At 42.6% G+C, this 23,099-nt stretch overlaps 1 protein-coding gene across 1 annotated transcript in view; it reads left to right on the top strand.

Moving 5' to 3' along the window:
• Positions 1 to 23,099, top strand: part of LOC148428028 (low-density lipoprotein receptor-related protein 1-like) — a 95,461-nt gene that overhangs the window by 70,661 nt on the left and 1,701 nt on the right. Inside the window, exons 43-89 of the mRNA XM_088407765.1 lie at positions 88 to 292; positions 359 to 551; positions 703 to 828; positions 911 to 1,039; positions 2,142 to 2,261; positions 2,495 to 2,608; positions 2,682 to 2,831; positions 2,908 to 3,030; positions 3,255 to 3,371; positions 4,306 to 4,434; positions 4,534 to 4,659; positions 4,744 to 4,884; positions 5,859 to 6,046; positions 6,967 to 7,150; positions 7,250 to 7,335; positions 7,412 to 7,531; positions 7,623 to 7,810; positions 7,910 to 8,115; positions 8,993 to 9,181; positions 9,393 to 9,541; positions 9,619 to 9,712; positions 9,789 to 9,905; positions 10,032 to 10,151; positions 10,231 to 10,353; positions 11,398 to 11,523; positions 12,070 to 12,186; positions 12,758 to 12,864; positions 12,962 to 13,094; positions 13,205 to 13,327; positions 14,652 to 14,774; positions 14,873 to 15,010; positions 15,353 to 15,490; positions 15,571 to 15,690; positions 16,386 to 16,663; positions 17,374 to 17,552; positions 17,629 to 17,735; positions 17,816 to 17,935; positions 18,031 to 18,207; positions 18,435 to 18,575; positions 19,553 to 19,726; positions 20,317 to 20,478; positions 20,566 to 20,737; positions 21,231 to 21,332; positions 21,416 to 21,486; positions 21,574 to 21,667; positions 21,744 to 21,782; positions 22,590 to 22,734. Of these exons, the coding sequence (XP_088263891.1) occupies positions 88 to 292; positions 359 to 551; positions 703 to 828; positions 911 to 1,039; positions 2,142 to 2,261; positions 2,495 to 2,608; positions 2,682 to 2,831; positions 2,908 to 3,030; positions 3,255 to 3,371; positions 4,306 to 4,434; positions 4,534 to 4,659; positions 4,744 to 4,884; positions 5,859 to 6,046; positions 6,967 to 7,150; positions 7,250 to 7,335; positions 7,412 to 7,531; positions 7,623 to 7,810; positions 7,910 to 8,115; positions 8,993 to 9,181; positions 9,393 to 9,541; positions 9,619 to 9,712; positions 9,789 to 9,905; positions 10,032 to 10,151; positions 10,231 to 10,353; positions 11,398 to 11,523; positions 12,070 to 12,186; positions 12,758 to 12,864; positions 12,962 to 13,094; positions 13,205 to 13,327; positions 14,652 to 14,774; positions 14,873 to 15,010; positions 15,353 to 15,490; positions 15,571 to 15,690; positions 16,386 to 16,663; positions 17,374 to 17,552; positions 17,629 to 17,735; positions 17,816 to 17,935; positions 18,031 to 18,207; positions 18,435 to 18,575; positions 19,553 to 19,726; positions 20,317 to 20,478; positions 20,566 to 20,737; positions 21,231 to 21,332; positions 21,416 to 21,486; positions 21,574 to 21,667; positions 21,744 to 21,782; positions 22,590 to 22,734 (6,523 nt within the window). The remainder of the gene's footprint in view (positions 1 to 87; positions 293 to 358; positions 552 to 702; positions 829 to 910; positions 1,040 to 2,141; positions 2,262 to 2,494; positions 2,609 to 2,681; positions 2,832 to 2,907; positions 3,031 to 3,254; positions 3,372 to 4,305; positions 4,435 to 4,533; positions 4,660 to 4,743; positions 4,885 to 5,858; positions 6,047 to 6,966; positions 7,151 to 7,249; positions 7,336 to 7,411; positions 7,532 to 7,622; positions 7,811 to 7,909; positions 8,116 to 8,992; positions 9,182 to 9,392; positions 9,542 to 9,618; positions 9,713 to 9,788; positions 9,906 to 10,031; positions 10,152 to 10,230; positions 10,354 to 11,397; positions 11,524 to 12,069; positions 12,187 to 12,757; positions 12,865 to 12,961; positions 13,095 to 13,204; positions 13,328 to 14,651; positions 14,775 to 14,872; positions 15,011 to 15,352; positions 15,491 to 15,570; positions 15,691 to 16,385; positions 16,664 to 17,373; positions 17,553 to 17,628; positions 17,736 to 17,815; positions 17,936 to 18,030; positions 18,208 to 18,434; positions 18,576 to 19,552; positions 19,727 to 20,316; positions 20,479 to 20,565; positions 20,738 to 21,230; positions 21,333 to 21,415; positions 21,487 to 21,573; positions 21,668 to 21,743; positions 21,783 to 22,589; positions 22,735 to 23,099) is intronic.

Raw genomic sequence — 23,099 nt, forward strand, 5'->3', positions numbered from 1 at the left:
TCACTCTGTGTCCCTGACGTGTTTTGGCAAGGCCCACTGCAGATAAGATTATCTCTCCTGTGTTTGTTTTGTTGTTTCTCGCCACAGTCTTATGTTCTGGACAAACTGGAACGAGCAAACTCCCAGTATCATGAGGGCTTCCCTGAATGGCGCCAATGTGCTGGCCATCATCGGTAGTGATATTAAAACTCCCAACGGCCTGGCTATAGATCACCGGGCAGAGAAGCTCTACTTCTCTGATGCCACTCTGGACAAGATTGAACGTTGTGAATACGACGGAAGCAGCCGATATGTAAGGGCGCACGCTTGCGGAAGTCGGTTTATTGGTAATGATCCCCTCAATTGTTGTCCTTTTTAGGTTTTGTTGAAGAATGAACCTGTACATCCATTTGGCCTCGCTGTGTACGGAGATTTCATCTTCTGGACGGATTGGGTGAGGAGGGCTGTCCTTAGAGCTGACAAGTACACAGGTGGCGACATGAAAGTACTGCGAGCTGACATCCCTCAGCAGCCAATGGGAATCGTTGCAGTGGCCAATGACACCAACAGCTGTGAGTTGCATTCACTACGGATCAATTTGCATTCTTCGCCCCGCTCAAATCATTCCTTTGAGACAGTTCACATTTGCTGAGTTATTTTTTGCAGAGATGATAGATTTCTCAGTCTAACATAACTCCAGCCAATGTATCGTGCATCCGTCAGGTGAGTTTTCCCCTTGCCGCACAAATAACGGAGGCTGTCAGGACTTGTGCTTGCCCACATCTGATGGGAGGGTCAACTGCAGTTGCCGTGGAGATAGACAGCTTTTGGAAGACAACACTTGCAGTTGTAAGGAGAAAAAGGCCTTTTGATTTCAGTGCGCTAATGCGGTTTCAGTGATCAAATTCTATGCATGTTTGGACCTCGCCAGCACTCAACATGACTTGCGGGAGTGTGGACGACTTTGAGTGTGGCAACGGGGATTGCATCAACTACAGCCTGACATGTGACGGAATGGCTCACTGCAAGGACAAGTCGGATGAGAAGCAGTCCTACTGTGGTGCGAATTATTGAAATTTATTTACAGATCATATATTGTGTTTTGTTATGGCTTAAAAAAAAAGTTCCCGAAAAAAAAAAAAAAATCATCAGTGCAGCTTTCTGAGAAAGAGCTTTATATTTCATTAAATGATAAGTATTAATGGAGATTTTTTTAATTGAAAAAGGGTTCTCATTTATTTGCATGTATAATGTTGGACTTCAAAGGCTGAACAAATATAACAAATTCAGAGTGAATTCATTGTTAAATGGTTGATAAACATCAAATCATAAAATAGGATCTATAAATGACCTCCAAAATAATACATAGAATCAAAAGGCAAAGACAATGGTCTTCCTGTAATTAATTAATGGAAAGGACATTATCTCCACGATTGTCATCATAGTGATCAGTATTCATCAAAAGAGAGCAATAATTTTAAGGCAGATGTTGAGAACCTATCCACTTTGAAGTTTAGAAAATGTTTGAACAAAAAAAATGAAAAAGTCCTTTCTTATCATTTCTGCGTAAATTATGGTCTCCATTCTGCAACACGCTATTCAAACCAAATGTGTGTGTGTGTGTGTGTGTACGTATGTATGTACGTATATATATATATATATATATATATATATATATATATATATATATATATATATATATATATATATATATATATATATATATATTAAAATTAAACTTGTAGTTTTATGATGTAAATATGAACTTGTGCTTTTTATTAGCATAGCATTTTAAATCTCATAGTAACTTCAAATAACTAATCATTTGCAAGGTGTTTGTGTAAGAAAAATATATGTTCTATTTCATTTATTTTTTGAGGTTTTAAAATATCCATCTTATTCTTTCGTTCTCTGCCTTCCCAGATTCCCCTTTATTGCAATACTCTTCTAATCTCGATCCGATGTGGTGTGATCTCGGTCTTGTATGGCTTGTATGCATTTTGAATGTCTCGACAAAAACGTTTGAATTAGAAGCTTAGTGCAGAGAGAAATACACCTTAGTTTTATCTTGAACTTAGGATAGGCATTACTTTCAATAGACGCCACATTTTCAACGCCTTTTCTTTCACATGGACTGTTTTTTTTTTTTTTTTTGCCTCCAGCCAATCGAATTTGTAAGAAAGGCTACAGACGTTGCATGAATGGTCGCTGCATTGGTCACCAGTTCTGGTGTGACGGCACAGACGACTGTGGCGACCACTCTGATGAAATGCCTTGCAATAGTAGGTCTATGTCTATTCCATCATCGCAATTTTTTTTGTGTGTGTAAAGTGTTGTTCCTCCTACAGTATGCGACTGTTGCACACGTGTGATCTGCTTTTTTAAACAAACAAAATTTAGATGAAAGGATAGGGATCACTTAGTTGGCATGTTTTGATAAATTGCTTTGGAACTGGTGAATGCAGAAGGAAGTTGATCTGCACTGACACTATGCTGATGTATTTTCACCTCGTAGTGACCCTGTGCAAAGTAGGGGAGTTCCAGTGCAAAGACGGCAGCTGCATCTCCAACTTCAGCCGCTGTGATCAGGTGGTCAACTGCGAGGATGCCAGCGACGAAATGAACTGCCGTAAGGCCGCTTGGAAAAGACGACTGAAAAGATCAAATTGGGGGTTTTGGAAATGTCTATTGTTTGCCCTCAGAACCCACCGACTGCTCCCGTTTCTTCCGCCTGGGAGCGAAAGGCGCTTCCTTCCAAAGCTGCGAGAAAACCACTCTGTGCTATCTGTCCTCATGGGTGTGTGACGGCAACAACGACTGTGGGGACTTCTCGGACGAGAGGAACTGCCCGGGTCCGCGGCTTTGCTTACTTTTATGGCCGGAGTCTTTTTAGAAGCCGACCTCTGATTTCGTTGCTCGGTCTTCCAGATAAACGCAAGCTTAAATGTCCAGTCAACTTCTTTGCTTGCCCCAGTGGCCGCTGTATCCCGATGAGCTGGACTTGTGATAAGGAACACGACTGTGAAAATGGAGCCGACGAGACACACTGCGGTCAGTCTGCCATTATTACTTTTGCATATATTCATTTTGCGTCCCTTGCACTCAATAGCATGAGTGCAGTATATGCAGTAATGTTTGTATCGAATGCTCACATTTTTATTTGTGCGTGGATTCGCATCATTTTGAAAGTCAAATCAATTTGAGCAGGTCTACAAAATATTAGCAATCATTGGTACCTATGGTACTGGTACTGAGAAACTATGTTGTCTTTGCAGACAAATTTTGTCCATACACCCATTTTGAATGTGGAAACCATCGCTGCATTTCCACCCATTGGGTGTGCGATGGTGCTGATGATTGTGGTGATGGATCAGACGAGGATGACAAATGCAGTAAGTGATGCGTTCAATTACAAGCAGCTCCTGAGCCACTTCAACAAATGGATACCTTGTCATATTAAAGCATAAGTTCACATGTTTTGTCCATGTGAAGTGAGGCAACTAAAATTTACATTTGAAGTCAGCTGGGATAGGCACCAGCGACCCCTGTGAGGATAAGCGGCTATAGAAAATGGATGGATGGATTTAAACAAATGTTCTCATTAGCAGAGCTTAATCAAGTTTTCATTTTTTTTTGAATGATTAATTCTTATTTTTTAAGGGTTGGTTTCTGTCATCATATTTTAAACTTTCCAGCGTGAACTATATGGATATAATAATTCTAACCAGGAAGTGAAACATCTCAGCATGACTGAAGCCACACCTCTCACCATATGGCTGCCTCGCCCCCTTCACGATGTCATTCAAATGCCGGTAGGCCTCGAAACATCCATCTTGGCCGCTTCTGCTCACGAGGGTCACGGGTGCTGGATCTTACCCCAGCATAGTGAATGAAGGAGTCAAAAACAAGTGTTTTAGTGGCAGTAACATGCAAAACCATGTCAAGAGACGGTACACACCAAACACCCGTTCCTCCTATCTAATTGGTCCCCTTGGGTAACCATTACTCATAACACCCATTCCGCCTGTGGCTGAATCAAGAACTACAAATGGTGATTGTCTTCTCACATACACACATTTTTGCCACTTGGATTATCATTCTTCTCATTATATGCTCGGGTGGGCAGGAAAATGTTGAATTCCCATGATCGAAGCCCTTTAAAACAACAACGGAACATGAATGTTGAGCTAACAGCAGTCAGCAGGAAGCGTCATTCATGAAATCAAGTAATCTTTTGAGTATTATGCTAAAGCTTAGGCCTGGAATTCCAGCCATTTTTCTACCCTTGTCATCATATAATTTAATTCACGTTTTCCATGAACCCAGAATCCAAAACCTGCAGTCCGGAGGCCTTCCAGTGTCCTGGCTCGCATATGTGCGTGCCACAACGTTGGAAGTGTGACGGAGACAAGGACTGTCCTGATGGAGCTGATGAGAGTGTTACGGCCGGATGCTGTGAGTTGAACACGTGCAACAGGAGCAGCAAACGTATCATCCTTAACTTGGATACAATTCTTCGAAACCTTCCGTAAATATATTCTTTTCCACTTCCAGTGTACACCAACAGCTCGTGTGATGACAATGAATTCATGTGCCAGAATAGACAGTGTATTCCCAAGCACTTTGTGTGCGATCATGACATTGACTGTGCTGATGGCTCAGATGAGTCTCCTGAATGTGGTGAGTGCGTGCTGTGTATGGTGAGAAACTTGATACGCAGCTTGCATGTTGGGAGGGATTAAACGACGTGGTTTTCATTTGCAGAATATCCGACCTGCGGTCCTGATGAGTTCCGCTGCGCCAATGGCCGCTGTCTCAATCAGAAGAAATGGGAGTGTGATGGCGAGTTTGACTGTCAAGATCACTCGGATGAAGCGCCCAAGAATCCGCGGTGCACAGACTCAGGTTGGAATTGTCCCTAGTCTTTGACCAGTATACTGTACAACAGCAAGTAAAAATAGCGTACTGTGAAAGCTTGAATTAAGAACATCCCTGTTTATAAACAAACTGAGTTATCCATTCATTTTGACGAAGAAAAATGACATCCCCTTTTTCTCCGCCTGTTAGTTATTGAGAAATAAATAGTTCTGTTTACTTTATGGATAGTGTGTTTCCTCAATAGGATTGTTTGGATTTCCATTTGTTTCAAGAAACATTACCTCGAATTGTGAAGGTTTCAGTATACAGTGGACCCCCTGTTTACAGCGTCCCTGCCTTATGTTTTTTTCTGTCGCAACGGTTTTTTGCTAAAGGCTATCTCATGTGAGTGCTTACATAATGGTATTTTTTGTGCATTTTAGTGCTTAAAATTAAACTGGTTTGCCAGGGGTCCCAAGATTGCTAGTGATGTTAAAAAGTAAGAAGATGATTTTTACAAAAACAAAGCTGGAGATTTAATACGAAGAAGGCTAGGCTAGCCTACCCTCACTAGGGAATATGGCCATAACATGCTCGTCACAGCTCTCAGAGGTCAATAAATCATTTATGTATTTTTATATACGATTTTATTTTATTGTATACATGTATATTATATGTAGTAGTTAGTTTGATACCATTTTTTTTATATGTATATACAATTTTGATGTTTTTACTTGGTGTTTTACACACATTAGCTAATTAACATTGCCCGCCATGCAGCGAATTCGCGTTACGATCCCAACCGCGGAACGGATTAATCTCGTAAACTGGAGGCCCACTGTATGTGTGTGTGTGTGTGTGTGTGTGTGTGTGTGTGTGTGTGTATATATATATATATATATATATATATATATATATATATATATATATATATATATATATATATATATATATAAAAACTGGCCTATTTTTCTATCTGTTGTGGATCATGTGGCCCTTATTCGACTTGTATGTTATTCCAGAGAGGACATGTAACGAATCTGCCTTCATGTGCCTCAACGGCCATTGTTTAAACGAGACTCTGCTGTGCGACCGAAATGATGATTGCGGCGATGGCTCAGACGAACGCAACTGCTTCATCAATGAGTGTCTCAACAGTAAACTGAGTGGCTGCTCACAACTCTGTGATGACCTCAAGATTGGCTACAAGGTAAGCAAGCCATCATGGTGTTGGTGTGTGTTTTTATTTTAATGCAATACTCATTAAGTATAAGGCCAAGCAACTACCGACTGGCCAAGTGAATATTGCACACTGCATTAATTACTCTGGCTGCACTTCCCTGACAAGTGGGGCGCAAAGGTTGGGAAATGACTTCAGGCATGTGCTTTGCATCATACCATAACTTGTTTTGGCTCTCCTTCCTGAAAGTAGGAGGTGCGTAAAGAACAGCTTGAACTAAGCATGAACTTTCATGTTTTTAAGTCGCCAGACTGCAGTCAGTTCTTCTTTTGAAAATCATGAAGGGTGCGTGCCTGCACGCTACCAATTTACCAGCACAAATAATCATGTAAATTTTGTGGTTACACATCTACAGTAGGCGACAGATCATGTGAATTGTGTACCACTTGTTTTTGGGCCATCATATTTACTTGGCAACCAAATTGACTGCTCTATTTCAAGCTACATTTACAAGATCGGATGTATCTTTATTGACACAATTTTCACCACTTTAAATTCACTTTTTAAAATGTAGCGCGCGAGTGTGAATTCAAACTATCTTGACTGCATGTCCGCTAGTGCTTTTTTCAATTGATGGATGTCTTTTTTATCTCATAAAATGCTGGAGAGAGCCATTTTATAAGCATGGAGTACTTGAGAAAGATACGTGCGTTTGGATGAATTTCAATGGCGGATGTTGATTTGATTTGAGATGTTTTGAGTTATGATCACTAAATGAATTCCATCTGCATGCCGAAGCATTAATTTTGCAGTTGAATCACAGCTATGCTCAATAGAAATTACATTTTTAAACAAAGGGGAAGACAATCCAGTTTATGTGACTGTAGGTGATGTCTCAGTGCAAGATTTTTACAAGATACTGACAATTCTTGTGGATATGGCACAAACAGTGCAGGTGCCATCCTGGTTTCCAGCTGAAGCGGGATGGTAAGACATGTGTGGATGTGGATGAGTGCACCACGACCTACCCTTGCACTCAGCGCTGTATCAACACACACGGCAGCTTCCACTGCCTTTGCGTGGATGGCTTTGAAGTCAGCCCCAATGATCCGACTATCTGCAAATCCACATCGGGTACGGATGGATGGCACTGAATTGCCAATTAAAAGCATTTTATTGGGTTGCTTTTTGCCCGGTGAACCCTGAAAATACTGCTTTTGTCTGTGTGTACAGAGGAGGAAGCCTACTTGATCTTTGCTAATCGATACTACCTCAGAAAGCTCAACCTGGATGGTTCCAACTACACTCTTATCAAACAGGTAGAGACCAAAAAACGAGTTTTTTTTCTTCTTTCTTTCAAAGGCCCAGCGAACACAAAATTGTCCTCTATTTTAGGGTCTGAATAATGCTGTGGCACTGGACTTTCACTATGCAGAGCAGATGATCTACTGGACGGATGTCACCACTCAGGGCAGCATGATCCGACGTATGCATATGAATGGCAGCAACATGGAGGTCAGTCAAATTTTTAAAAAAAACAACCAAACACAAAAGGTCCCTTGGACCCTTGGTGATCCACATGCAGTAAAAATCATAAAAATCACAGGTGTTGCACCGGACCTCTCTGAGCAACCCAGATGGCGTGGCTGTGGATTGGGTCGGTGGCAACTTGTACTGGTGTGACAAAGGCCGGGACACCATTGAAGTATCCAAACTTAACGGCGCCTACCGGACGGTGCTGGTCAACAGCGGGCTGAGGGAACCTCGCGCTGTGGCCGTGGATGTGCGCTACGGGTGAGAACCGATGAGTGATGCTTGTCCTTGACAGAACGTAACGTGTATTTCGGATGCACAAAATTACATGTCTTTTTTTTTCTTTTCTTTTTTTTCTAGGTACCTGTATTGGTCTGACTGGGGTGACAACCCCCATATTGGACGAATCGGCATGGACGGCACCAACAGAAGTGTTCTCATAGAGGATAAGATCACATGGCCCAATGGTTTGACCCTGGACTTCATCAACGACCGAATATACTGGGCAGATGCCCGGGAGGATTACATTGAGTTTGCCAGTCTGGATGGCACCAGCAGACACACAGGTTATTTATCTTTGCACTTCAAACACCTTGGACCATGTGTGGGATGGCAAATAGGTGGTTTGGTTGTATAAATAAGTGGAATATGTCACAAAGTCACATGCTGCCTTTAAATGCTGACTTTAAATGACAGACAAATCGTTCACCGGTCGATCTTATAAAGGAACGTTTTCTAATATCACACTGGTGGTAAATCAAAATGTTTTTAGGAGACAATTGTTTTGTTCTGTTTTTTTACTTTTTGGATTGTGATCGGAACATACAAACAAAATTGTGAAACTGTTTTCAGAAACAGGTTATACAACACTTAGGATTAGCTGTTTTTTAAAGATGCAATGTTCCACACCAGTAAACACGATGGGTATGGATTATTGCTGTATTTTACAGTCGAAGCGAATTTTTAGTGTGACGCATTTGCGCTAAACACGCAAAGCAAACGCAAGCTATGTCAAGTCTGTTAGAGCAGAAAGAGCACATTGACAGTATAAAACCTAATCGGGCAGATCGAACATTGCATAACACTGTAGATATAACATTGGCCAAGTTGCTGCACACCCACTCAGCTTCTATTTATTATTAACATTGCCTGAGTACCAACTCAGACGCGTTTTAGCTACAACATTAAATTGTCGAATTCTTAGAATTATTTCTTGTTGACTGTTCAACTCATTAAATTTCTAACCCCTTTTATTGAAACATGTACTCTGCCTACTTCATTAGGTACCCAATCGACAGTCCGAAATTCAATAGGAAAGCTGTTTCACTTACATTGATTTTTACCAAGAAAATGCACCCCATTGATGTTAAACACATAAAAGTCCTTGAGCAATATCATAGAAAACACTTGTGAATTGCGAAACATTTTTTTGTCCCTCGGCAGTTCTTAGCCAAGACATTCCACACATCTTTGCCATGACGCTGTTTGAAGAGTATATCTACTGGACAGACTGGGAGACCAAGTCTATCAACAGAGCTCACAAGACTCAGGGGACAAACAAAACCACCCTCATCAGCACCCTGCATCGGCCCATGGATGTCCACATTTACCACCCCTATCGCCAGCCCCAGGGTGAGAACTGTCCCAAGTGAGATTTTACCATTGTGGAGAAGGTGGAACACAAAATTATTTATTGTTTATGAAGTTTCATATGGTCTGTGATTGTGAAGCGATCTAAAACGTAATCATATATACATAAATGACTGTATTTGATTTATCGCTTTTAGTATGTTTATCTGACACCCCCCCCCCCCCCCCCCCCACCCTCCCCTTGGTTTGCCAGTGACCAACCACCCATGTCAGACAAATAACGGCGGTTGCAGTAACCTATGCCTCCTCTCTCCTGGAGGGGGCTACAAATGCGCGTGCCCCACTAACTTCTACCTTGCCAATGACCGGCGTACATGCATGTCCAACTGCACAGCCAGCCAGGTACTGGGAACTGCACAAAAACCCTCATCGATACTCCAACATGTGTTTTTGTTCATTTCCACTTTTTTTCCTTCTAGTTTGTCTGCAAGAATGATAAGTGCATTCCTTTCTGGTGGAAATGTGACACAGAGGACGATTGCGGCGATCGCTCAGATGAGCCCGCCGATTGTTGTGAGTGGAGATATTCAAACTATTGTTTACAAAGATCAGTTGAAAAGCACTCATTTGCTCTTGCTTTCGCTTGCAGCTGAGTTCAAGTGCAGACCGGGCCAGTTCCAGTGTGGCACGGGCATCTGCACCAATCCTGCATACATCTGCGACGGAGACAACGACTGTCAAGATAATTCGGATGAGGCCAATTGCGGTACAGCTGAAATTGAATGGGGTTTTTTTGTTTTGTTTTGTTTTTCGTAACATCCACCGTTCCAATCAAAATTTCACAAGGGGTGTTCACATATGCTGATTGCGTATTTGTGTAACTACGCCGCAGATATTCACGTTTGCCTGCCCAGCCAGTTCAAATGTTCCCACCCAAGTCGCTGCATCCCTGGAATCTTCCGCTGTAACGGCCAAGACAACTGTGGCGAGGGAGAGGACGAGAAGGACTGCCGTGCGTGTTTTTCACTTCCATCAAGCTCTGATGATTCATTTCTCATCAGAATCAAATATTTGCTCACTTCTACCTGCAGCCGAGATCACATGTGCACCCACCCAGTTCCAGTGTGCCATCACCAAACGGTGTATTCCTCGAGTCTGGGTGTGCGACCGTGACAATGACTGTGTGGATGGATCTGACGAACCCGCCAACTGCAGTAAGCGGAGGACACATTTGGCTTTCGTTGATTTTTTTTTTTTTTACATTTTTTTCACAACCCCTCCTGGAGTGTTTTTTTTTTTTTTCTCAAAACACCAAACTCCCCCCAGTTGCATAACATTTGTGTCATGTTTGCTTCAAAAAGCCTCTACAGTCTTCTTGGCTTGTTCTTCAAGTGGCAGTAATGCACACAACAAAGTTGCAAATACTTTTAAAAGATCACATCTTCTGTACTCGGCAAAGTCAGACTGTGTACTTCAGTCTTGTACATTGTGCTGAACAAAATACAACAATGTTAATATTTAGTCGTGGCCATTTACTTAGCAGCAACTGTTACGAAAAAGTCAAAACAGTTAAGTACAAGACAAATACTAAATAACTGTACACTGGCAACCCGTGCATTACGTGACTTAATCTTTCAAATAACACCACTAGATTGCTCACTGACCAGCAAAGAAAAACAGCAAAACTATATAAACATGACATATAACAAAAACAGCTTTGATGCATAAGAAAAACAACAACAATACAGTTATAAAATCCACGGTTCGCAGCAGGGACGCTTTAATAAGTGTATTCAGGTGTGCATAACTCAGGGAAATATCCTCATAAATCTCAGCGTGACCAACTAATCAATGACTTCAACCATGCTGAGGGTTAAAGAAGCAGTCTTGCTAGTATAAATAAGGATTGTGAAGGGACTACAGTAAATTGGTTGACATGGCAACACATGAAGGTTGGATTCTTTTTTTTTTTTTTTAAGTTGACATACACATAGGAAAAGCACTGCAGCCAAGAGAAATGTAAATGACGAGTAGATGATCGATTACACTGAATAAATATTAGTATTTAGCTTTTAAATATGTTTATCGCCCTTCATTGTAAATCTGAAAACATTAAAGCATGATGGAATTTATTGTACATTTCTCCAAGAGAAAGTATTTGGACGATGTCGTCCAGTCAGTCGGGTAAACCGTGACTGTCTACAGCAATGCATTTTATGGGCCTAGTAAAAGCGCCGTCAAAATGTTCCCAACTCTAGCCCAGATGACATGCGGTGTGGACGAGTTCCGTTGTAAAGACTCCGGACGCTGCATCCCGGCTCGCTGGAAGTGTGACGGTGAAGATGACTGCGGCGATGCCTCCGATGAACCCAAGGAGGAGTGCGGTGAGCACGTTCATCCCCGCTGACACTATTTTGCCTTTGTGGTGCATCAGGCCGTTCTTCCCAGAGTCACATACAAACTAACAAAAGACTGGCGAGACAATCAGCTAACGGGCGCCGAGTGCGCGGGTTTACAGTCAACTCATCTATTTTGCATATGCAGGAAACTTTCACAGCGCGTCTTTCCACAATATAGCTTTTTTTTTGTTGTTTGTTTTTTTTTTTTAAAAAAAACACAAAGCACTGGGGCCGTGAAAGATGAAGCGCAAAATGGAGGAAACGCTCTTGTACATTGTTATTTTGTCTTGCAAAGCAGACTGAAGTTGTTGTATGATGATTCTTTTCACAGCTATAGATTGAAGTAAAAATCATTTTTTATTGAACGGAATCAAAAATCGATTCTGAATCAAATGGTGGACTCAAAAATCGGAATCGAATCCCACCCCGACAAGTCTTGCGATGCTTGTCAAATACACACCTGCCCTTAGGCGATCCATCAGTCTGCTTTTATTGATTGTCATTGTAATGCCCGTTTGCCATTTTGCGCAGCTGAGAGGACGTGTGAGCCGTACCAGTTCCGATGCAAAAACAACCGTTGCGTCCCGGGCCGCTGGCAATGTGACTACGACAACGACTGTGGCGACAACTCGGATGAAGACAAATGCGGTTGGTGCCATGCGTTCACACTGCCATCCGCTCTCGCTAACCCACAACTCCCTTTGCGCTAACATGTTTACCGTGTCAAAAACATCCAGTCACTGCATTTCATCTCATCTGATGTCTTGTTTCATTTCATACTGTCCTGTTGGCATGAGCTAGAGGTGAGTCTCTTCCGCATTCACTTGCCAAACATTCCAGTATGTTCCTGTCAGAGGTCCCTGTCATGCTTTTGTTCACCCGTGAGCCCTGCTGAGAGTCTGCAAGGATTCCTGACACTTGCGCACAAAATGTCAATTGACCTTTTACTGTACAGAGAAGATAATGTTCAATTTTGACGGCTACGGTCAGAAAGGTCTTAGCAATGTGTGTGTTTTGCTCACTGGTCCCGAGACCTGTTTCTTATATTATTAGATCATCGTTGCCAGGTTTTCTGATGAAGCTTATTTATTGGGTCTAATTGTGCTGAGCTCCTTACATTCTCTCCCCGACCACCTGCTGTCCTGTCTTGGTGGAATGTGAGAAGTTGTTGGTAGAGCAGCAGGCCACTAACATGAGCCACGCTTTGCCTTTGGTGCAGTTCCTCGGCAATGTTCTGAAAGCGAGTTCGCTTGCACAAACGGCCGCTGCATCGCCGGGCGGTGGAAGTGTGACGGAGACCACGACTGCGCTGATGGATCAGATGAGGTGACTTAAACTTTTGGGTGTTCACTCTTCATTTACGCGGATAAGGTCTGACATTTGCTTGTTTGGATGTTTTTTTTTTTTTTTTTTTTTTGTCCAGGATGGCTGTGATGTCAAGTGTGACAATGACCAATTCCAGTGTAACAACGGGCACTGTATTCCCATTCGTTGGCGGTGTGACGCTGACCCAGACTGCATGGATGGCAGTGATGAGCAGAACTGCCACACTGCTGGTGAGTACACAGTTTGTTCAAATACTGCCTCTTGTTTTCAAGCTCAAATTCAATCTGATTTTGACTGAATTTTGACAGAACTAAACCTTGAGTAATTCCTCTTCTTTCAGCTGGCCGTCACTGTCCTTCAGATGAATTCCAGTGCAACAATACTCTGTGCAAACCTCTCGCCTGGAAGTGTGATGGAGAGGACGACTGTGGCGACAACTCTGATGAGAACCCTGAACAATGCAGTGAGCGCCTACATGCGATTCTCCCTCTTACGGAGTGTTTTTTTTTTTGTTGTTGTTTTTTTTAAGGATGTTTATTTCCTTTGTTGCGGGGGCACTTCAGCAGGGAAGCCCAGACTTCCCTTTCCCCTCAATCAAGAGACATAGTCTCTCTATCGTGTCTTGATTTGTTCCCGGGGACTTTTCCCGCTCGGACAGTCCCGGAACACCTCAACAGGGAGGCGTCCAGCCAAGCCATGTGCATTTGTATTCATGCAATGGCAAGAATCAATGTCGTGTCGGTGAGAGTTCGGCTGGTTGCACATGTACGGACTATATATTTTTTCGTATGGCGCTTTGTGAAATTTGTGCCATTCCTTGAGCCCTGGTTAAAATTAACCACATCGGGAATACGAGTGTATTTGCAAAGTCGTGTAGAAGTGCCATATTACCTTCTAGGTCATTCTGCAAAATCTCAAAGTGATAGTAACCAGACCAGTAATTGTATTTGAAACGGATTTCAATATTGGCCTCATTTTCTGATTCCAATCACATATAAGTGATATCATTTCTTACCATTATCGGGTTAATAATTATCAACCCAGTAATGATCCTGTATCCCATTTTTATTTGTTCATTATATTTTAAAGACGCATACTTGAATAAATTAGGCTACGCTTTCTTACTGCTTGTGTTTTTTTTTTTTTTTTTTTTTTTTTTATGTAGATTTTTGGCCACAAGCCGCTACTTTTTTCTCACACTTTGAACCCTGCGATTTACAGTCCAGTGTGGTTTATCTGCAGTTTTTTCAAACGGCCACCAGGGGGCAACCTGCCAATAAACAAAGGGAGCCAAAAAAGGTTGCTCTCTGACTTTTGAAGTTTTTTTTTTCAAATCATCTTTTCAAATGCACAGGCAAAATTCATTCCGGAGTCATCATTAAAGCTTGACTAGAATTTTCAGAAACATAAAATGACATAATTGTTTGGATTATTGTGCACATGCAAAAGACTGAATGCACTTTGTATGTGAAATCTGGCCATGTTTAGTCTAAACAAAGCTCTTATTTTCTTGTATGACTGCGAACAGGTCGATGCAGAGGTTATTTAACTGGCATCAACACTTTAAAAAAAGACACTGCCGATTTCTTGTAGTCAATAACTGATTTTTGACCGATTTACCAAAGTTAAACATGTTCTCCGATCTCTCATGGCTTGAAGTAGGAAAAACTAAAAGCGCAGACTGCAGAATAACTGCTTTCCTCTTTTGTTTTTTGTTCATTGTCATCCTTTAGTCTGCTTCTCAACTCAACCCCCTTTTTTCAAACTTGTCACCATTTGATGTATAGGGAAGTTCCAGTGTCCTCCCACCAGAGCTTTCCGCTGCCAAAATGACCGTGTGTGTCTTCAGATATCAAAGAGATGTGACGGCATCAATCACTGCGGCGACAAATCAGATGAGTTGAATTGTGGTAAGTAGCTTTGAAACCGAGCTGCCTCCATCCATTTATGTTTTGACCGAGTTTGAGGAGTCGTTTTACGTATGCGTGTGCGCTGGCACTGCCCACAGAAGTCCATCCAGCGCATCCCTCTTGTGAGAAAGATGAGTTTTTGTGTGCAAATGGAAAATGCATCAGCTCCACTTTGAGATGCAACGTCTTCAATGACTGTGAAGACTATGGCTCGGATGAGATCAACTGCAAATCAGGTTCATTTCTACGCTGTATAAACAGAATTATTGACACAGCACTTATCGTCCCTACAAAATAAATAAATAAGTTTGTACTGCATAGATGTAAAAAACACAATATTCGGAAACACACCGATTATTTTCCCTTAGATGGTGTTTAAAATTCATTGTATGAGAAAATACTTCATCTTACCAGCATATTTTTGACAATCAAAATTCATCTTACCAGCATATTTTTGACAGTTGCATGTCTCCAGCCTTATGGGAACATTTTGGAACCTCAAAGGCATCCTTGGATGAATTTCATTTGGCAAACTTTCACAAACATCTTTTCTAACAAGGCAGCATGTGCGTTGACAGAAACCAAGCTAAATGACTGCAGGAGTAACAGGACTCAGTGCGGCGATGGGGACGAGGCCCATTGCGTCACCAATGGCACAGACGCCTTCTGCTCCTGTAAACCTGGCTTTCACAAAATAGGCTATCGAACATGTGGAGGTAAATCATGCCCAAAAGCTACAAAGATGTATATAACCTTACCTTCTTCAATGAGTTGGATTCTTTACCTGTTTTTCCAGACAAGAATGAGTGTCTTCGGTTTGGAGCGTGTTCCCACATCTGCAACAACACTAAAGGCTCCTACAAATGCAGCTGCTACAAGTACTTCACAAGGATTAATGACACCTGCAAAGCTGACAGTGAGCATCAACATACATTTACTTTAAAGAATTTCTGTTTCGTACAATGGTGCTTGCTCGGATCTCCTTCGTTGGCATCTGCTGTATAAATAGCATGACATCATACCAGTGTAGCACCATAGCATACGTTCCATTTATGATTTTAGTTTGCTCTTCAATTTTGGGGGGAAACCTATCCTCTAATATTTGTTGAAAAGTCTGAAATTACTTTGCACACTAACTTACCTTTCGTGGCTTATAGACCTACTTCTTCATCAAAGTATTATAGTTTTCACTTTTTAGTCTTACGCAAATGTAAAGTATGTAACCCAACTATTTTCCCTCATAACTGTCAACAAAACATTCAATTCAGACAGTCAATCTTGAGGTGGCATATTGCTGCATGGCTCCAGCGGAGTGAGCGAGGGCCAGATTTGACAACAAATCTCTGACAGTTAAAAGACCCAAAAGAATCTATAAATAATTTGTCAAGCTATTTCCAAAACTTGAAATTGTTTAGTCGTGTAAAAGTAGCCGCCAAAATGGAAAAGACATGTACTGTAGTATGGTTCCGTGATCAAGTAGACCACATTTTGCGTTACAGTACTTTCACCTGCCAGTGATGACACACACACTGCGTAAAGTGTCAGAAAACAATACGAGGATGCCCATTGGAATAAAGACCAAGCATTTCTAAGTCCTCCTCTGTCTTGCAGACATGAACAGCAGTCAGCAGGTTCTCTACATAGCCGATGACAATGAAATCCGCAGCCTGGATCCTGGCGTGCCCAACTGGCGCTATGAGCAGACCTTCCAAGGGGATGCTAGCGTGCGGATTGATGCCATGGACCTGCACGTGAAGACCAACCGCATATTTTGGACCAACTGGCACACAGGCCGCATCGCCTCCTACGAACTTCCTGGACAGTCCACTTTGTCCTCCAACTCCCACCGTGACAGACGGCAAAGTGCTGGCAGGATCACCAACCTGCAGGTACAACTTTATAGATTTAATAGCACCTTCTGATACGAGTTCAATGCGTTCTGAGATGACGCTGGTGCCTCCAAATATTGGTCTCTTAACTCGTCTAAACGTATTAAGATGAATTCAATCATTTGGTTCTAAGCTCCAGCTTCCCCCCAAAAGTGTGTTTCTTACTAAGAAGAACAAACTGCAATATTTTCCTGTATCAAACGTATACACATAATGAATCAGAATGTAGAGCGATAAACACTTTGTGCCAAATAAATAAGTGATTGTGGCTCCTTCTGGTGAATGCAACTTGTCCACTGGGCTAGTATAATACAGTCTTGCAGAAACATCTGAATTAGAGCTGCATTATTATGAGTGCATGTGTAAATTGCAATAGTAATGGTCCATTCTTAGTGGTTAAAGGGACAATGTGTAATATTTAGAGCGCACGTGTGTGTTCTCGCCTGCGTGTCTTTACTTTGCAAGCCTCCGCCAAGTGAATGGGAGAGCGGGCAAATATGATTGCACCATTGTTTTCAGTGCACAATGTCGCACACTATTGCAACTATAGTTGCGACAAAACTCACAACTATATGGAAACACCGGTTAGTTACTCAACAACAACGACAAAAGAAGTTTGTTGTCTTGAAAACTGATTTAGTCAGATCACTGTACAAGGAATCACAAAGTCTGCCTTTTGGTAAACTGGTAAACTTCTCTCTGTCATCCAGATTAAAGAGCTGAAGATGCCTCGAGGAATAGCCGTGGACTGGGTGGCTGGCAACCTATACTGGACCGACTCCGGTCGAGACGTCATCGAAGTGGCTCAGATGTCAGGCCAGCATTGCAAGACTCTCATCTCCGGGATGATAGACGAACCGTATGCCATCGTAGTGGATCCGCAGAGAGGGTACAGAATGAACTTTATTCTAGTTTTGTCGACCAAGGCTGAAGATTTGCACTTGACTTCTGCTATTATTTGACAGCACCATGTACTGGGCAGACTGGGGGAACCATCCGAAAATTGAGACAGCTGCCATGGATGGAACGCTGAGACAGACTCTCGTCCATGAGAATATCCAGTGGCCAACAGGTCAGATTTATTTCTATTATTGTTATTATTTTCGCTAACCTCCGGCTCCCAATAGTCAGCATGGTCTTTTGACTCCTCAGGTTTGGCAGTGGACTACTTCAATGAGCGTCTTTACTGGGCAGATGCAAAGCTATCAGTCATTGGAAGTGTCCGTCTGGATGGCTCTGATCCCGTGATAGCTGTCTCTGGCATCAAAAACAGTTGAGTTCTTTCATTTGAAGAAAAGCAGTAAACGACCTCCAAAGAAATAATAGCTTACCCATGTTGACACTTTTTGCGCTTGGTTCTCTTGCAGACCTGGCCCGTCCATTTAGCATTGATATCTTTGAGGACTACATATATGGAGTCACGTTAGTCAGTAACGTTGTTTTCCGGGTCAACAAGTTTGGAAAAGGCCCCGTGGAGACGCTCACCACAGGCATCAACCACGCTACCGACATTGTCTTGTACCACCGATACAAACAGCCAGAGAGTGAGTGTCATCCGGATTTTATTTGGCACTCGATGACAAAATCATTGGCCATGAACACTTTGGTAGCTCTATAAACTTGTCCAACGACTGCGGGATAAAAAAAAACCTGTCTGTCTCTAATCTGTCTCCAACGACACTATGTCTTCACTCCCACATAGTATATCTATCCATGTATATTTTGATGGATTCTCACGTGTTATGCTTGTGCCGCTGTGTTTTTGCATCAGTGACGAACCCGTGTGACAGAAAGAAGTGTGAGTGGCTGTGTCTGCTCAGCCCCAGTGGACCAGTGTGCACCTGCCCCAACAACTACATTGCCGACAACGGTACATGTGTGGAGAGGTCTGGCCCCACCCAGTCGCCGTTCTGTAAGTCTGCATCGTCACGCGCGCACTTACCGTATTTCTCATAGTAAGGCGAACCCTCCTTTTTTACTTCAATTTGGGTGAATTTGACAAAAACGCCATTATGAGTCTACCCAGGACTTTAGTGCTTACATAGATCGTTGGCTGTCCAATTATAACACATGGTGTGTGTTATTAAAATGACAAAATTACGCTACTTTTTTTCCATCTTATATTGAGCGACATACTCTTGCGGTTATGGAGGGGACGAAACAGAGAGCAGTGCGAGGCGATGTACACGTGCGCGTGGACGCAAATGCTGAGACTAAAGTTGCAACAATAAAACGATTTGAATTTTAAATGCTTTTTTTTTGACACAGCTGAATATTGATTTGTCAAAAAGCCCTAAAGGTCATCATGACTATCTGACACGATACATAGCTCCTCCTATCCCCTTGTTGTCTTGTTCACTCATCCTCGATTCTCTTCCAAGAGTAGTCATCTTTGGACCCATCCCGTTTGTTTGAAATGGACCACTTCAGGGATGATTTAGTGATCATCTTAGGGATATTTTCCCTAGCTTTCTTTACCCAAGTGACGACTGTTGAGCGTGGAAGCTTGCCCTTCGCTGTCTCTCCCCGGACATGCCGACATCCATGCCAGCTTGTTCAAGTCAATCTGTCTTTTCATTTTTGTCCGCCAAAAAAATTATCCATACAACCTCGTTGACAACAATGACATTATATTACTTATTTTGCATTTGAATTAATGTTATTCAAACAGATATGTGGGGAAAAAAAAAACGTCTGAGTTATGCGGTTGCAAGTCTACCCCCCTAATATGGGGGCTTAGAAATGGGGCGGGGTTCGGAATTCACTTACAAGGCTACCCATGAGAAGAAATAGAATATGATCTTCTTTTGCCATCTAACTACTAGCTATTGATGCTCATGTTTATGCTCAAATGGCCTCTAACTGCTGGGTGGCCTTCTATCTTCACAGCGCCCCCCTCAGGCCCCTGTGACCTTCAGTGTCAGAACGGAGGCAGCTGCTTCCTCAACGCCCGACAGATCCCCAAGTGTCGCTGCCAGCCCAGCTACAAAGGAGATAGATGTGAGATCAATCAGTGCAGGGACTACTGCAAGAACGGCGGAACCTGCGCCGCATCTCATACAGGTGAATTGATGGGCACAAGGCAACAGGTCATTTTCATCCTAGCTTACCTGTATGCGATTCAGCTGTCAAACAGGTCGCGTTTCCCAACCAATGTGCATCGGTATGCACATTTCTTTTTATTCACAGTTCATCAGAGTTATTTCAGTTATCGCGTAGCCCCCCCCCCCCCCCCCCCCAACATCACGCACACATTGGTAGCATGATTTATTTGTAAAAGAGTGTCAGCATAACACAAAATGCTGTGCATCTGTTGTTTTATTTATCGTTTTGCTCATTGTATTAGGAATATATGGTCAAAAGAAACTCTGAAATTATCTTATTACCAGCTGTTACCAACTAAGGGATGTTTTTTTGGTAGATTTTGGAAAATAATTTCAGTAAAGTCCCCGAAATCCTCGTTAACAGATCATTGCCAAGCTGTGGAGCCAAGAGTGTGAAATGATTGATAATGTGCCCATCACTCCTACCCTTTTTCCTTATAAAAATGATTTCAAACTCCATTTTTAATGATTGTTAATTTGCAAAGTATGGCGAAGAAAGAAAATATTAGCATTTTATGTTCATTGTTGCCGGTGGTTTGTCTGTTGTAGGCTCTCCAACATGCAGATGCCCAAAAGGCTTCACGGGGCCCATCTGCGACCGCCACACTTGTCAGAACTACTGCCAGAACGGAGGCAACTGCTCGGCCAACTCGGGCAATCAGCCCACCTGCAGCTGCCCAACAGAGTACCACGGAGATCAGTGCCAGTACAGTAAGTGGATATACCCTCATTCGCTCTGTATCCATACTTTAAGAGCACATAAAAACATTCAAGTTGCTTTCGATGGACTTTGTTCAGGTAAATGTGAAGGCTATTGTGAGAATGGCGGCACGTGCTTGCAAACCTCCAACGGCACCAAAGTGTGTCAGTGCTCAAGTCAGTACATCGGACACCAGTGTGAGCTGGACAAATGCGTCTTCTGCGGCACGGGCCGGTGTTTGACGTCGTCCTCGGGAGAAGTCTCTTGCATGTAAGCGCACGCTGCAGCTTAAACATATTCGATGACATTTGGATGTGTACGTTTTGGTTAGCCCCCCTACGACTGGCGCCACACGGGCAACGTCAGGCCATTGTCGTTTTATGTGGCCCACAAATGCTAGCCTAACACTTTCCTCAACTTGGTTTAAAACTAGTCATCAGAAGGACAATAACAGCCAAATGTAGGGCCAATTGTGCTATATCAAGGGATAATTATTGCGGTCTCCGCATTGATTATACAGTAATAGATTGGTAACTGTACAAGAAGTGTCCCTGCCTGTAACAGGTCATATATGCACAAACAGAATTGCTCAGCTTGTGGCAAGCATCGTGCTTTGAGCAGAACTCAAATCAGTTTCAATAATTACAACTACAGCTGCACCAAAGTCATGCACTTAGCTACATCATACATACGTACTTACTGACTTCACTAACAGTGTAGTAGCATAAAAGGTATTTCATGACTATGTCGTGTGTGCGTGCAGCTGCCCCAATGGTCAGACTCAACCCAGCTGCTATACCTGCTTAGACTACTGCTCCAATGGCCAATGTACAGTTGACACTCGTACACTGTTGCCCCAGTGCAAGTGAGACACTCTCTTTCTTTGTCGCATGCAAATTATACTAAAGATAATAGACACACACGTGAACATACATCTTGTGTGTGTAGGTGTCCCACAGCATGGAGAGGTTACAGGTGTGAAATTTCTTCTTCCTTGGATTCCTCCGCATCCAGTGGAAGTGAGTCACACACTTCTTAGCAGTCGATGCTGCTGATAAATACTCGCACTCCGTATGGATTTGCTCACCTTGTGTGCTCCCTCCTAGACACGGCTTCTGTGGTGCTCCCCGTGCTTCTCCTGCTCTTACTGGCACTGCTGGTGGTTGGCGCCATCCTGTGGTACAAGCGTAGAATGCGAGGGTAGGTCCTTATGTTGCTGATTTGTTTGAATCTTTCTTTTAGCAGCTCCATCAACAATCTCTTTCCTGTCTCCCAGCTCTCTCAGGCCGGACAAATCTCGCTCTCGGTCTTTGCGGTAACTTTATAGGGTTACATCAATCATTGACTCTGACTTTGTTAACCCCGCACCTTCCCTGATATCAAGATGGGCCATGCTGTACATCCATCCCCCTGACGGTTCTGTTCTAAACCTGTCCGTCCTTACCTGCATTTTCTTCCTTAAGAAACCCAAAGACGCATTTCAACCGTTGGACCTATAAGGTGAAACCCGGAACTTTTGTGGTATTTTATATGGGCCAAACGATGAGTCTGCCAATTAATACTCTCAAGAGACCCAGAAACCTCTATGACAAGGTCTGAATGGATTAAAACTCTATTTTGTGAACCATGAACCATTCCTGCCTGCCTGCTTAATATTTCAATTTATTGGCCGTGCATTCAACCTTTTCCTCAAATAATAGATGAGCTCCCCCATAACCAAGAACAAAGAGCAAAAAGATACTGGAATTTAGGCGGAAATGTGGCTTAAGAGTCTGTTGACTCTTAGTTGTTGTTATGTGCCCCCCCTCCCGCTCCCCTCCCCCCGCTCCCCTCCCTGTTGTAAGATTGATGTTGTGTGCTTGCTTGGTGAAGTATTTGACTGTAGATCAATGAACAGTGATGATGTATCGAATTCCCAGCATTCTCTCAATGCAACAGTGGTTTTCTCCTTTTCTCCTCCTCCTGAAATCACATGAGCCCTTTGACACCCCCCCCCAAAAAAAAAAAAAAAAAAAAGCTCATATGATAAACTGTTGTGGAGGTTATATGTTAGTTCCCTCTCTTTATAAAATAAAAAGTATATTTTGCTTACTCTGTTTATCGGCTGATGCGTTTGTTGCAGTGCCAAGGGTTTCCAGCACCACAGAATGACCAATGGCGCTATGAATGTCGAGATCGGCAATCCTGCCTACAAAATCTATGAGGGAGACCCTGATGATGATGCAGGGGAGCTCCTGGATTCAGACTTTGCTTTGGACCCAGAAAAGGTAAAAAGAAGGCAATATATGTCCCGGATGTCCATATCTGAGCAAACGTGCCGAGAGAAAAACAAAATGAGAGGATTGGAGGATGGAGGGGAGATACGAAACATGTGGGCGCATCAACAGCTGTATCTACGTCATATGTCCACCATAACAACAACAACAACAACGATACAACCTACACCACCTAAAAACAACAATCGTATACAGTAAATGAAATCACTAGGACATATAAAATTAAGTTCAAATGTACAGTCTTGGACTAAATGAAACAAACATGTCAAGCAAAGACGGTCATTGTTTGTATGTATGTGTGCATGTGCAGTGAAAATTTAAAACTGAAATAATGTGGGTGTGCATGTTTTGCTCTG

Source organism: Hippichthys cyanospilos, chromosome 2, assembly GCF_059441005.1.
Source record: "Hippichthys cyanospilos isolate Australia breed blue-spotted pipefish chromosome 2, RoL_Hcya_1.0, whole genome shotgun sequence".
Classification (NCBI taxonomy): domain Eukaryota; kingdom Metazoa; phylum Chordata; class Actinopteri; order Syngnathiformes; family Syngnathidae; genus Hippichthys; species Hippichthys cyanospilos.